This window comes from Pituophis catenifer, unplaced genomic scaffold (genome assembly GCF_029215685.1).
Source record: "Pituophis catenifer annectens isolate HBS135680 unplaced genomic scaffold, rPitCat1.0.hap2 SCAF_3, whole genome shotgun sequence".
Classification (NCBI taxonomy): domain Eukaryota; kingdom Metazoa; phylum Chordata; class Lepidosauria; order Squamata; family Colubridae; genus Pituophis; species Pituophis catenifer.
Genome location: NW_027256883.1, coordinates 205,799,449 through 205,815,473, shown reverse-complemented (window position 1 = coordinate 205,815,473; position 16,025 = coordinate 205,799,449). Strand labels below are relative to the sequence as shown.

Sequence of the window (16,025 nt, the reverse complement as noted above, 5' to 3'; positions counted from 1 at the left end):
AAAAAAGATTATTTTAATCCGCTTCCTCTTCAGCCTGTTAGGGCGGCCAGTTCTCCTCTCCCACGAGTTCGAGCCCAGCCAAGTTTCATTTGTCTGCAGGGTACATGAGACACGTGTACTGGGGTTGTTTGAATCAAGGTGGGATTTCTTTCCAAGACTCCTCACTGAGGATCTTTGCAAGCTTGTTTTCGCTCCTAGGGCAGCTAGAGAAGGAAAGTTCCAACAATGCGCCTCCTGATTAAAAGACTCAAAATACCTGAAACTCACCATAGCCTAATGCTAGATACAGGTAGTCCTCAATTTACAACAGTTCGTTTAGTGACAGTTCAGTTACAACAGCACTGAAAAATGTGACTTAGAACCGCTTTTCATAGTTACGATCTTTGCAGCATTCCTCATGATCATGTGATCAAAATTCAGATGCTTGGCAACTGGCTCATATTTATGACGGTCGCAGTGTCCTGAGGGAAGCCAGATTCACTTAACAACCGGGTTATGAGCTTATCAACTGTAGTGATTCACTTAACCACTATGGCCAGAAAAGTCGTAAAATGGGGCAAAACTCACTTAACAAATGTCTCCACTTAGCAAGAGAAATTTTGGGCTCAATTGGTGTCATAAGTCAAGGACTATGTACAAAAATCAGAGCTTGCTATTATGACAGATAATACAAAAATAAAAACGCCGCATCTTCAAGGTTGACCGTTACACAACCGGATCTTTCAGGGAGCTGCTGGAAAAGCGGACAATGCAGTACAGGTAGTCCTCGACTTGCAGCCACAACTGAGCCCAAAATTTTTCTTGCTAAGTGAGACGGTTGTTAAGTGGATTTTGGCCATTTACAACCTTTCTTGCCAGTTTTGAAATGAATCACTGCAGTTTTTCAGTTAGTTACACAGTTGTTAAGTGAATCTGGCTTCCCCGTTGATTTTTGTCAGGTCACAAAATCCCTTTTGACACTGGAACACGGCAACTGTCATAAATGAGACAATTGCCAAGCATCTGAATTTTGATCACATGACCATGGGGATGCTGCAAGGATCATAAGTGTGAAAAACGGTCATAAGTCCCCTTTTTCAGTGCTGTTGTAACTTCGGTCACTAAACGAATTGTTAAGTCAAGGACTACCTGTAGACCTGCATTCACACAAATGCTTAAATCCAGGCTGAAGAAAACTCCATCTTTAACTGTAAATACAACCTACGAGGAATGCATGCTGTGAAACATCTTTATTTGGCTGCCTGAGTTGCCTTCTGAGGTAAAACTCTCAACTTTCGAGGGTTTGAGTTTCTCCAGGAAACAGGACAGAATGAAAGTGGGTATAATAAACCCACTGGGTCAGGGAATTCGAGGATGACCCTCTAAAAGAGACGCTGATCCACCCATTTGCTGCAAAGGGACAAAACAAGGACCAGAAACTCGGTGTCTTCTCCAAAACAGCCTTTATTTGCATTGACACTTTTTTTTTTAACATTTATGTCCACAAACCTGTACAGACTTCTCTAAAAAGGTAAATACGAATTTGTAATAGTTAATATAGTTGGGTATTGACAGTTGTTAAATATTATAAAAATAAATCCATTTCGCTAAAGCCTTTTTTTTTTATTTTTAATATCCTCCAACAGGTTCATGTAACATGGATAAGGCAAAAAAAAACCCCCCACAGCCGGCATATTTCTGCCAGGAAGCGCTCTTTGGGACAAGCCCCATGGGAACTTACATAAAAATGCAGAAGGGCATCACGGGATGCTTCTCCCCAAGTCCACGGATCCCAAATGAGGCTTGATCCAAGAAATTCTAGGTGGATTGTGCCATGTACTTTTCTTCTCATAATTATTATTAAGAGGGATTATTAATGGCAAAATAAAAAACACAAAACAAGACAGCAGTAGCAGCAACAGCAGCGGAGAATGAATGGGGAAATTAAGAGCTGGTAACTGGTGCGTGTGCTTTTTATTTAAATTTTTTTCCCCACATGCTATAAACATCATAAAAATCATTTTTGTTAGAACCATTTGCTTTATAGGCATTTAAATATTGCTTTACAATTAAACCCAAACCACTTAAGGATTTTAAAGAGGCGACGACGTTACAGTAGATTATCAAATGAAGAATTAAAAACACGACATGGAAAGAACAGCCACAGAAATACACAGAATACAACAAACATAGAAAAACTGAAGAGTTACACAGGCACCTGAACTGTTGGGACTATTATTACAACAATGTCTTTTTCAGGATTACAGGCTACCTGAGTATCAACAGTTAGTAATGTGAAGCTACGGTTTGGGTAAGAACTCTTGAGAATCAACGTAAAACTTTCAGAAACTAATTCTAGATGGTACTGATTCACGTATTTGTATATTAATTTACTAAAATAGATCTAATCTTATGCTTTAAAACTTATACTTATGAAGGTTTTAGTCTAATAGCCTACTTTTGAGGACCAAGGGTTTTTAAAGATGCCTAAGAGAAAACACCCATGTATTGATCTACCCCAAACTGGATGCAAGGCGCAGTAGTAAGAAACTTAAATTATGTTTATCAAACTCATCAAAAAGGTGCCATTTCTACCCTTTTCTCTTTACATATAAAGGCTAACAATGTAAATCAAATCATTACCAAGCAGGAATTTCTATCATTCATTCTATTTTTTTTTTAAAAAAACTATACTTTCCAGTTAATGTTTACTTGTCAAGAGAATTTAATGAATTAGTAGTGTTCCATCCATCAAGCATCTTGTTGAAGTGATGTCATGTCAAAATAATCGCTCATCTGTAGGTTGCTTTGGGGGAAAGAGAGCGAAGGCTAGCAAAGGTTTGTGGACATGTTACGTTTTCCTGTGGGATTTATTTCGGAATGGGGAAGTCCCGTCTTCGTTTCATAGCCTGCTGCTGTCATGCTATTCTAGAAATGGTCTAGTAGTGTTAATCTTTGTGGTTATTTCTTGCTACGATAAAGGCTGCATTTATTGTGAAGTCAACCTAATGGCACAGCAAGAAAAGCTATTCATCCACAGAGTTTTATTGATTCCGGTGTTGCGATATAGCATGAGGCATCATGTGGGTATGGAATTCTTCCCAATGGTGAAGGGTGAGTGGAACACCACTATCTGCAAATATAAAAGTTTTGGGTGTCAACCCATTGGCCTGGAGTCAAGCTAACGTATGCATGGGCCTTAATTCAAAACAAAGGTACCAAGGTAAACACAATGGAAGTAAGCAGCCAAGAAAATAACTACTTTTTTTTCACATAAAAAAATATCTGCTTTTAAGTTAATACCTATCTTAATATTTAACATGATTTTTTTTTTAATTTTAAAAGTGCTTTTTTTCCCCCATTGAAGTGTCAAATGTAAGGCAGTGCTTAAGTTGTGAAGGTGGTGCTTATAATAAGTGCAGGTAAAAATGTAAACAATCTAAATGACTATCTTTTTCATAAGGAAAAAAAAAACCCAATATAATTAAAGCTTTTAAGTCATCAAACTTTAGTGTGCGTTTTAATTCTAATCTGTTCTGAAGCATTATATTTAGTATAATACCCTGCCGTTGGTTAGAAATGAGATATACATATGTGGGAGAACGGACTTGCAGCTTAGGAATTATTTTCCAGTACAATTAATCATTTGCAGAGAAACAAATCAGCTATGTTAATAGCCTCCCACTATTTCTACTGGACAACAGATTTTCTGCAGTCTCAATTTCACATCGTTTTTGAAACGTAAGGCTCAGCCAGCCACCAAATCATGAACATATAGTACAGTATATGCCTCAGTTGGTATAGAAGATGAGTCATGAAGACCTAATATAAATCTATTTTCAGTAGAGAATAATTATACAAAAGGTGAATGAAAAATATTCACTCTTCCTTTAAAATCAATTTTAATTTCAATTTAAAAGATCGCATTTTCCTCCTACAGCAAATTGGAATTTAGAAACATCCCTTGCCACTTCTAAAAAAAAAAAAAGGTCCAACCGGTTAAAAAAAAATTAATGTGATTCCTTCAAAATATTAATGAAACCCACCTGCATTTGTCTGCATGTATACAGATCACCTGGCTTAACCCTTTCCAAAACTTTTACTAATAAAAGGAGATAGTAACTTAATCAAGGGAGAAAAAGTGAGTTTCTATTGTCCCCTATTTTCACGTTTCTGGAGTTAGAGCTTGAAATACTGTTATCATAACAGCTGGTCTTTGTATAGCCTTATTGTTCAGATACTGAAACCAGTGGATTACGAGAGCAATATAAACAGCCAATTCTGTAGTGGGCCTAAAGCACAAAATTACTGCTGGAACCAATATTCACTGTTCCTACCAAAAAACAGAAGGGCCCAAGAGTTTCTGGACTGGGATACATAATAGATAAATTAATCTATTAACAATAAAATGCACACTGATTCATGGGTAACATTATGAAAGAAAAGGCAATAAATTGAAATACAGTGAGACTACTGTGATACAAGTGATTTCAAGAGAGAGACTACTGAAGCATTCTGAAGCCCTAATACAATAAATGAATTTGAAGCTGCAATATTTAGCAACAACATACAATTTAGAGTTAACTAGTGCCTGTCCAATTCTCTTAAAAGTATACTTTATTGCCTTAAGTATTTTTTCATGGTAACTTTTTTTTTTGCTTGAAATGTAATGAAAAACACTCAAATATTCCTATATCGTAGACAAATGTTCATGGGACTATAATCCCATCTCTTAATCTTTTCACTGTCCCTTTTAAATTATTATGCTCTTGCTGGTTTACCATTTAACAGCAAGGTAAATTATCTCCAATTTGGTAAATAATAATAAAGTAAATATTAACTTATTTGTAAAGCCACACACATTGTCATTAGTGTGTGTTAGAAATAAAAGAAAAACACTCTTTTTCTCTCAATCCAAACGGCTCCAGAATGATATAGTTTTGACGTGTTTAAAACTGCAAACCTACACTTATTCTCGAGGAATTCTAACAAGTGGAGATGCATTAAAAGCTTCCACTGTGTCATTCAGCATTCAACAAACTAAGAAACTGCTGTTCAAAAAAACCTGTTATTAATTGTGATGCAAGCAAGTGATTTGGAAAAAAACAAGCCCAAAATAAATATGAACTTTTGCAGAATGTATCCGAGGCAAATTGAAAGGAAGAAGGATGCCCATATTATGAAATGAATGGGAAAATCAGTCTCCCAAAGCAGAACTGCAAATGAACATTTCTGAACAAAGCAAGGAGTATGATTTCTTACATGATATTTACATGACATCCAAGTTCCTATAAATATCTCCAAAAGTGGGTTTTAAGACAAAACATTTTGCAACTTCAAACACACAAGAGTTTGCTGTTATCTACACACTTACAAACCAGCCCAACATTCAATGGAGTAGTTCCTTTTTTAAAAATAAAATCACAGATACTTCATTGAATGAATAATTCACAGTGCCCAGAGGCTGAGGCAAAATGGAGAAATTGCTCCTGAAAATTAAGTCTATCTGTATTGTATGCTGTCAAACTTTTAAAAGGAGTGTTCAAAGACTTGTGTGAATTTTGAGTCACTCTGGATTCTTGCTAGAAACTTTCCAGTAGGACCAGCAGCATATCTGTTAGTCTAAGGTGTCCCTGTGGCCTCCAAGTTTTGAATACTTCAAAGATATATTTTATTGTTCAATTTTATTTTATTTTTAAAAAGTACTTATCTTCTCTTTTTAAGAAAGGAGCTATTTTCCCACCGGTTATAGCGAGTTAATTCTGGCCAAAAAAAATAAAAATAAAACAAAAACATGAAATGATAAATTGAAGGAAGCTAACAAAAACATGCAAGCATCTTTCCCCATTACATAATTTCATGTTGCAGCTTCAGGAAAATGAGTTAACAGCACTTCAGTATTTTGGCAAATGTACATGACAAAACCTTGATCAGTGATGGATGATTTTCATTGCTTTAGGAAAAATATATTATTTTCTTGTCATGACATAGCCCAATAGCCGCTGGACTCATTTAAGTCTACCAATTCTGGGCAAAAGAGCAACTGCATTCAAGGTTTTCAATAGATATCCGGACAGTCAAAGAAATTTCTATCAAAATATCCTCCCGAGTATAACCAGTCAGCAGTCCCAATATATGGATTAGTGCCTTGGTAAAACCATCTGTAAGGAAATTAAAAAAAAAACAAAAACAAAGATAGAAGAAAAGTAGTTAAATTCAGCAAAATCCAAATAGTCCTTGATTTATGCGCACAACTGACCCCAAAATGTCTGTTGCTAAGCATGTTTTGCCTTATTTTATATCCTTTTTTGCCACAGCTGTTAAAACAAATCATTGTCATTGTTAAGTGAATCATGTAGTCATTAAACGAATCTGGCTTTCCTCATTGACATTGCTTGTCAGAAGTCAGCTGGGAAGGTTACAAAGGGTGATCATATCCAACATACCTTCCTCCTCCAATTTTCTTAACAACACCCCTGTGAGGCGGACTGGGCTGAGAGTGTGTGACTCACCCATTGTCACCCAGCCTAAGGCGGGATTAGAACTCACAGTGTGTTTGTGATTGGGCCAAAGTCACCCAACCAGCTTTCCTGCCTAAAGTGGGATTAGAACTCACAGTCTCCTGGCGATTGGCCCACAGTCACCCAGCTGGCTTTCAGGGCTTAGATAGGACTTGAACTTGAATGGTCTTTAACCTTTATTTACTTTAAACTTTTCTGCATTATCTTTAATAACTCCCTGAAAAATGGTCAAAATACCAGAGGAGAATAACCATAATCCTCGACAGGAAAACAAGATCCAGGGAACTATAGACTGTCAGATTGATGTCAATATTAAGGAAGATTCTAAAACAAAAGATCATAAAACACTCAATCTGGATTCAGTCTTTCACCTTTTTTTATTATTCTCTCTGAGGAAGGTGTGAAGAGAACCCTTTCCAAATTTGCATCTGAGATAAAATTGGGTAGGACAGCAAATAACTTGAGAGACAGAAATCCAAAGTGATCTTGAAAGGTTAAGAAATTGGGCTGAAAATATAGAATTATATTTAGCAGCGCAAATGTATAAATTTCGCTGGGAGAAGAAATTAAATGCAGGACACCGGAGACTTTAGCTTGGTAACGGTACTGGCAAAAAGCTTATCTTGGTAATTGATTGCAAAACGAGTTCAGGCTAGGCATGCGATGTGACTGCAAAAAGACAAATTGTAAGGCGATTTCCATCAAAGATAGTTTACAAATTATGGGAAGTAACTATAAAACAGTAACTGTTCTGTTTTACACTTTATTGATCACATCTCAACTCAACTACTGTGTTCCGCTCCAAGGCTTTTGGAAAAAATCCAGATAGGAGGATTTAAGAAGGGCAGTGAGGATTATCAAGGGACTAGAAACTTAACTCTACAAAAAGAAGACTGGGCTGAGTGAGGAGAGAAATGATAGCTTTTTTTCAAGTATTTAAAAAGTGTCATAGAAAAGAAATGAGCAGAGGGACAGGCCAGAAGAAGGAATAATGATTGGAATAATTAATAATAAAAGAAGGAATAAGCAGTCTGTGTTGCCTATTTGCCTCTTTAATCTTTAGAAGGGAAGATTTGTAGTTTAGGATTAGGGTTACTGCTCCTGGTGGTCTCTGAGCTTGGTTGTTTTTTTTTTGTAGAATTTCATTACCCAACTAGTATATAAACGGAAAGCAAACTCCACTCCCTTCTAGCACTGATAATGTTATCTAGTTGGGTAAAGAAATGTCTGCAGAAAACAGCCAAGCTTAAGAGAGCACTAAGGACCCCATTCTTTAATCTTAATTTTGCACATTCTTCCTGTTATAAAACAAAAATTGAGGGAGGGAGTGGGAGAGGGAGAGGGAGAGGGAGAGAGAGATGCAAAACAACTGAGGAAGTTTTTACTTTAAACAGCAATTCATTCCTGACTGTGCTCACAAAAAGACTGCTTGTCTCTTAATGGAAAAGTGTGAACTTTAAAACTGAAAACATCATTTAAAAAACACTCATGTAAGGTGAGAAAGAAGATTGCTATGTGGTGAGACGCTACATAGTTCCTGGATTCAATCTGTCAGCAGGGCATCCTTCCCTGTTTCCAGAACTATGAATTACCTTGTCCTCCAGTCAATTTCCTCTTTTGCACGATCCTTGCGAGCAGCTCTTTGCTTTTCTTCTAGCCTCTCCTTTTCTTTGCTTGCCATATCTAACAGATATTTCAAGAGATTTTTTTTTAATGAAAAAGGCAAAAACGGTAGATTGAAAAACAGATCAAATTAAGACCAATTTTAATACTTCTTTGTGAATCTGAACAATTTATTCAGATTTGTACTTGCTCCAGTGCATTTTTTCCCTATTTGAGATTCTAAGAGTATGTTGGACCAAAAATTCCATCCCCTCTAATCAGCAGAATCAAAGTTTCACTGGGAAGGAGGACAAAATTTATCATTCAACGCCTCTAAAAGATTTTAGGTCAAGAAAAACTATTTCCACCTAAATAATTGCACTGGGATATTAGAAAACAAATGGAAACAAAGCAAACCACAACAATGGAACACTAAGTACCAGTATTTGTATACTCTTTCGATCATTATCCTGAACTCTCATCTGTCCACAACTTGAGTTCTGACAAAACATTTGTCAGCCCTAGAGGCCATCTTTTTCTTTGGATCTTCAGGGCTGCCACACTTAGTGCTGTGGGAAACTGGGAGGAGGGATTGCATAGAGCGGTGGAGGTATTTAGCCATAATAACATTCCTTTCTCTGAGAGTCAAGGACATCTGGCCCTGCACCTGGAGTGGCGTGACTGGGAGGCATCTCCAGTTGGGACGGTGCCATGATTGGGCCATGTGATGGACATGTGGGTGCAAGGGAAGGGACTTGGGCTTTCTTTTGGGTGGGAAAAACCTGGAAGCTTTCAGATTTGGGTTTTCCAGATGTGCCAATATGACATCTCTAATAAAATGGAACTTTGAGGAACATCTAGCCTCGGAGTCTTCTTTTGTTGGGGGTGTTATTTGGAACCCTGACAATATCCAGAGAGATAAAATCTGCAATTATATAAATGATCTTCTTTCTTCTTTCTTTATCTTTATTTGATTTGTATACCGCCCTACTCCCGAAGGACTCAGGGCGGTGAACAGCCAAACAGTAAAATACATAAATATAAAATTTAAAAACAGGATAAAATCGAATTAAACAATTTGGCCCAGACAAATTAAAACACCCCCAATCAGAGAAAAAACAGATTAAAATTTGTATATTAAAAAGAAAAGAGGGAAAAGATTAGGCCAGGCCCGCCTGGTGGAATAAAAAGGTAAATTTTTATATATAAAAATTATATATAAAGAATGGTTTCTGGAATTGGATCTGTCTAGTTTAATGAAAAGAAGGACTAGGGGTGACATGATAGCAGTCTTCAAATAGCTAAGAGGTTGCTACAAAGAAGAGTCAACCTATTCTACAAAGCACCTGAAGGCAGGACAAGAAGCAATGGATAGAAACATATCAAGGAGAGAAACAACCGAAAACTAAGGAGAATTTTCCTAACAGTGAAAACAATTAATCAGTGGAGTGATTAGTTGTGGATGCTGCATTTGTCTGAAATGGTTTAGGGCTTCCTGTTTGAGCAAAGGTTGGACTAGAAGACCTCCAAGGTCCTTTCTAACTCTGTTATTCTGTTATTGTGTATGTGCAAAAGATCCATTTAACTTGAGATATCTGAGGAGCTGCCTTTTCCCAATGGGATTAGTCCACCCCATGGAAGAAGCTTGCTATCCATCCCATTTGCTAAGGAATTCCAGTGGGCGGGTCCAAGGAGACGAGTCTTTTTGCTGTGGCTCCATCCCTGTGGAACACTCTACCACTGCAAGTTTTGTGATCTGTTGGCCACCGGCCCCTCAGGGCGGCTCACAGAAATTAAAACGATGAAAACAATAAAAAAATAGCTACTAAAATAATCAATTAAAATCTCCCAATTAAAAATCACCCATCAGATCAGCAAATTTGTTGGAAAAGCCATGTCTTCAGGTCACAGTGGAAAGAGCGGATGTCGGGGGCCGTCCGGAGCCCTGTGGGTAACCCATTCCAGAGGGTCGGTGCGCGTGCATAATATGAAACCAAGATTGGAAGATTGCTTCTATTAACTGGGTTTCATTGCTGACTAAAAAGCAGCAAAAAAGCAACTAAACTCGCTTCTGACTAAAAAGTTTCTTTAGTCAGCTCCATAGATGTTCAACTGAGTTAAGGTCTGGGATATTCCAGGCCATTCCAGCAATGGAATAGGATTATCTTGAAAGTCGCCCCCAAAAAAGTGGTGTTATTAGCCATCAAACCTCAAAAATACACTTTTCCCAAAAGGTTTCCACAATTTTGGCCACTACTGTACATTCAATGCAATTAGGCTCAAGAACAGTTAGTAGGAGTCTTCTCCGTTCATGAATGCAATAATTTTCCTCATCTGTCACAAAATTGCAACTTCATAACAAGGTTTATAAGGATACTCAACACTTTGGAGGTATTATGATGGATCCTTCAAAGGATCAAACCATCCTCGGAACAGAGAGAAGAGGATAAAATACATGGGCATAAGATCTGTAAGAAAAACATAGCTTTTCTTAATGATTCTAATCTTTGAGAATCGTGGCCATCTCCATACACGTACCTATCTCTCCATTTTCCATATGCCTTATGTCTGGTCTTAACCGACAGTCAGTAGGAGCCAATATATCTTCCATGCCCTTCTCCAATTCATTGAGAGTGACAGTAAAACTGGTGAAATTGTACATCTGAAGCAGAAACAGGAATGTAAACACACAGACATAGTACAAATCACCTTCCTCTAAGGGGTGGCACTGATATTAGCCCACATGTTACAAACCAAAATAAATCAGTTTCCCTCAAAAAGCTATTAATTTTTTATACTTAATTCCCAAAATCTTATACTAAAAATCAACATTCCAAATTTAAATACAGGTAGTCCTCAGTTTACAACCACAATTGAGCCCAAAATTTATGTTGTTAAGTGAGACATTTCTTACGTGAATTTTGTCCCATTTTACCATCTTTCTTGTCACAGTTGGTAAGTGAATCACTACGGTTGTTAAATTAGTAACGAAGTTGTTAAGTGAATCTGGATTTCCTATTGAATGTGATTATCAGAAGGTCTCAAAATGGGATTACATGACCTTAGGATACAGCAACAGTCATAAATATAAAGTAGTTGCCAAACATCTTAAATTTTGATCACATGACCATGGAGATGCTGCATGCAGTAAGTGTAAAAAACGGTCATAAGTCACTTTTTCAGTGCTAACTTCACTAACGGTCACTAAATGTAACTTCACTAACGGTCACTAAATGAACTGTTGTAAATTGAGGAATACCTGTACTCCCTTAATGCATTTATAACTTTCTTCGATCAAACTCTTTCGCTGTTTTTTTTCAAATTCTTCAAGTTCCTAAACTTGCCATTAATTTTTATTTTTTCAGAGCTGAAGCGAAACTCACCTGGCAACTTTTTAAACGTCTTGTTCCAAAAGTTTTAAAAAGGAACAAATTTCCCCTTTTATCTCAATATCACTTTCCTAACCAAGTTCCCCAAACTGCAAATAGTTCCTTTGACAGCAGAAGAGTGGGAGAAGCAAAGATAACTTCCATGGCAAGTGTCAAGTCAAATCTTAAGTTAACAGAACAAGGAAAAGGCGGTTTCCTGCATCAAAACCCTTCACTTAAACTGTTTTTCACTTCGGTCTGAAAGAAAAGGGACTTGCTTATTTCCACATAATCATAAATGAACAGGTAGAAGGAATTTTCTGGACAATGAAAACAATAATAGCAATAGCACTTAGACTTGTATACTACTCCATAGTGTTTTACAGTTCTCTCTAAGCCAGGGGTGTCAAACTCAAGGCCCGGGGCTGCAGGGTGCTTAGATCCGGCCCGCGGGGCCACCCTGGAAAGAGCGAAGGATCGGCCTATGGTGCCTCTGCCAGAGAAAACCGTCTCCCGAGCTCCATTTTCAGCTGGGACAGCCTCCTACAACCCTGAAAACGGAGCTCAGGAGCCCATTTTCTCTGGCAGAAGCACCACGGGCTGCCACAGGTGCCCCTGACACAAGTTATGTCAAGCTGCCCCCCCCGGCCACGCCCCCCCGACCCCCTTGAGGTCAAACACAACCCTGATGCAGCCCTCAATAAAATTGAGTTTGACACCCCTGCTCTAAGTGGTTTACAAAGTCAGCCTACTGACCCCAACAATTTGGGTCCTCATTTTACCAATCTCGGAAGGTTGGAGGGCTGAGTCAACCTTAAGCCGGTCAGGATCGAACTCCTAGCAGTCAACAAAGTTAGCCTGCAATGCTGCATTCTAACCACGGCCCATAATACTTAATGGGTGATTATCTTTTTTTTTTAAATGTCTATTACACACTTCTGAATAAATATGACACACTTTTTTTTTTTTTTTGCTTTAATTTATATGCCACCCTTCTCCGGAGACTCAGGGCGGCTTACAGTGCGTTAAGCAATAGCCTTAATACTTTTGTATATTTATACAAAGTCAGCTTATTGCCCTCACAATCTGGGTCCTCATTTTACCTACCTTTGAAAGGATGGAAGGCTGAGTCAACCTTGAGCCTGGTGGGATTTGAACTTGCAGTAATTGCAAGCAGCAGATGTTAATAACAGTACATTAGTCCACTGTGCTACCAAGGCTCTTATTCCAAAAACAAATCTGTCCCCTGAAAATGTCTGCTTTTATTAAAAAGCTAAGATGCCTGGTAAAAGTATAGATTCTATAGCCTTATATAAGCAAATATATATATATATATATATATATATATATATATATATATATATATATATATATATATATATATATATATATATATATATTTTTCAATGGTCATATTGCATTGGAAAATATTTTTTAAAAAAATAGAAAATAAATTATCATAATCGCTCTACAGAGATAGTGTAGAAATGGAGAAAGTCCTCAGACCAATTGGATATCCCACTAAATGGTAGAATATTTTTATAGTCCTACTGGCACTTATATAACATCTATAAACAATCATTTAATCTTTCTATGAGGTTTATATTACACCAATGTTAAAATCTGAGAACATTCTTACAACACAGGCATGCTATAGAGGCCATAGATCAGTATTTTGATTAATTTGATTGAGCATATTAAAATATTTGCAGCAACATTAACTGGAGGCTAAAGGAACTAATAATACCAGCTATACTTTACCAGTGCCAATCTGAATTTATAAAAAATAAACAAGCATTTGACAATATCTACCAATGACTGATATCATGAGTCGTAGAGCTGCAAATAAACTAGAACCAGATGTTTTAATTTAGTTGGATGCTGAAAAAGCCCTGGATATTGGGGTTTTATTTCTGTAAGCTACCTGGAGTCACCTTGAGTGAGTTGGATGGCCAGATAAATTTACATAATAAATAAAAATAAAAATATTGTGCTAACTGAATTTATGAAGTGTATTCTAAGTAGATCTGGGATTGCAGCATCTTTTGTTTACTGCATTACAATCTGGTATCTCTACTAAATGGCTAGAGTTATTACAAATACATGAATTTCTCAACCTATCAACCTAACCTATCAACCTACTGCAACATGGCATTTAATAAAGACAGTCCCTTGTCTCTCTCAATTTTTAATTGGGTTTACTCTGCTTCACCATCTTTAAATTAATAAAGATGTTGTGGCACTCAACACTGCATATAAATTGTTTTAATATGCCAATGTTATTACGGCTGCCCTTGATAACAATGTTATTATATGTTCAAATTATACATTACCCTGAAGGACCATATTAGAGACAGATTGTCATGGAGAACACGTATCTCGGTGACCCTGACTTGATGGCACAAAATCAAAATTCCATAGACTACTATGGAAGAGGTTGAACTTAATATCAATTCCATCCAAGTTTTAAAAAAACTCATGACTAATAAGCAATTTTACAGCATCAGAATTAACACTATTTCAAGTATTTCACCACTTGTGATCTTTGATTAATCAAACTCTTTTAATATTCTAAAAGGAAATATATAAAGGCTTTTTCCTAATCTACTGCTGTGCTTTCGGTCAAGTACATAATATGTAAATCCACTTCCAATGTTCAGAGCTGCTCACCTGTGATGAATTTGATGGCCTTGAGCTTATCCTCCAAAGTAACTTACTGCCAGGTATAACTTGCACAGTTTCTTGAACCTCTGGCATATCATCGGCTTCATCATTTTCAGGTTCATCTCTCTTAAAATGAAATAATACCGCATATTCAATCAAAAGAGCACCAAGGAGCTTCAGAACTACTTTCAAGCCATACATGGCTTTCCATTTAGGCACAACACTTCCTGGTTCCTTATACCAAACGTTCTGGAGACCTTAAACAGCAAGCTATGATTTAAGGCAGAGAGTTTCCAAACTTAGCAATTTTAAGACTTGTGGACTTCAACTCCCAGAATTCCTCAGTCAGCCATGCTGGCTGGGAAATTCTGGGAATTGAAGTCTACAAGTTGCTAAATTTGGAGACCTCTGATTTAAGACAGAGCACCCAAGTTCATTTATGGGGCAATGAACTCTGATCTGTTGAAGCAACAATATTAAGGTTCAATGTCCCTCTCATTCATTATTGCAACACAGAAACTTTATTACATCCATACATACTCCTTACGTTATTCTTCCCAGGCTAAGCTATGTTATTCAAAAAAGGGGGAAAATAGTAATTAATATTAATGAAAAGAGAGGAAGATAAAAAGAAGCAAAGGATAGCTGGTTCACATCATCCCTGTTTATTTTTCTATCCTTAAAATCCAACTTTGCTTCAGCCATGCCATTGACCAAGTCATACAATGCTTTTTATTCATTAAAATCACCTCTTTCCTCTGTGCCAATGTTTGCTCCTACCTTATTCTCACTTTTATACTAGTTGTTACATTCCCCGACACTCTCACAAGGACCAAAAATCTCTCTTCTTTCAATTTCACCCCTTTGCCTACTCATTTTGTCAACAGGTACTCTAGAAATCCGCCATTACAATGAATAGCAGAGGGAAAGGAGAGCAATGGAAAGAGATGTACAATGCCTCTCGCCTTTAGGAAAGATGGGTAGCCTATACATTTAATAAATAAATTAAAAAAATTATATACAAGTAATCCTTGACTTACAACGGGCCACTTAGCAACCATTCAAAGTTAAAACAGATCTCCCCAGCGCTAATTATAATGCCGATTTTAAGTTGCAAGGCCACCCCCCTCGCCCTGCCATCACATTTTGGGTGCTCAGCAACTGCCCACACTTATGGCCATTTGCAGTGTCCCATGGTCACATGACCACCATTTATGACTTTTTGGGCAGAAATCGGTGTTTATTTCCAATTTCTGGCAAAAAGCACCTATTGCAGACAAAGGGTTTGCTTAATAAACACAACATTCACTTAGCTTTGCGACGGCTGCAAAAACAGATGTAAAATCGGTACAATCACTGGTGACCTCAGCACACCACAACCATTAATTCTGGGTTCAATTACGGTCATAAATCAAGGACTAACTGTAATCCCTGACTACACTGGATAAAACCTTGGATAATCCCAGAATTTAACAAGGTAAATGATGGTACCCTTATCATAACTTAAACCACAATCATCCCATTTGCACTGTATCCTATTTAGAGAACAATTTTCTTAAAAAGATGTGCAAGCTCCCATTTTCACAAAACTTACCGGCTTTGGTTTCTTCTGATCGCCACCTTTCCTCTCGTTCTTCTTATAGTTTTCATAAGAATAAGGGTCAACGCACCACAAACATTCTGTCCATTTCCCATAGATCACTGAGAGTTTCTTCTTACTGTTTTTAAAAGACATTTTAGTTTACTTAGATTCTGTGTTTCTCCAGCCTAGTTAAAATCTGATAGCATCTAATTCAGCCCTAACAGCACAAATGAAATATGGTATGATTCTTAACACGGGCTGATAATGGACAATTATGAGATTAATCTTTATAATATGGAGGATTTCTCA

General features: G+C 37.2%; 1 protein-coding gene across 6 annotated transcripts in view; it reads right to left on the bottom strand.

Moving 5' to 3' along the window:
• Positions 1 to 1,425: 1,425 nt before the first annotated feature.
• Positions 1,426 to 16,025, bottom strand: part of OSBPL2 (oxysterol binding protein like 2) — a 63,132-nt gene continuing 48,532 nt past the window's right edge. For all 6 annotated transcript variants that reach the window (XM_070941785.1, XM_070941784.1, XM_070941786.1 and 3 more), the window contains 5 exons: positions 15,729 to 15,852; positions 14,141 to 14,260; positions 10,641 to 10,764; positions 8,093 to 8,183; positions 1,426 to 6,140 (listed from right to left, as the gene is read on the bottom strand). In XM_070941785.1, coding sequence (XP_070797886.1) covers positions 6,038 to 6,140; positions 8,093 to 8,183; positions 10,641 to 10,764; positions 14,141 to 14,260; positions 15,729 to 15,852 — 562 coding nt within the window. In that variant the 3' untranslated portion in view covers positions 1,426 to 6,037. The remainder of the gene's footprint in view (positions 6,141 to 8,092; positions 8,184 to 10,640; positions 10,765 to 14,140; positions 14,261 to 15,728; positions 15,853 to 16,025) is intronic.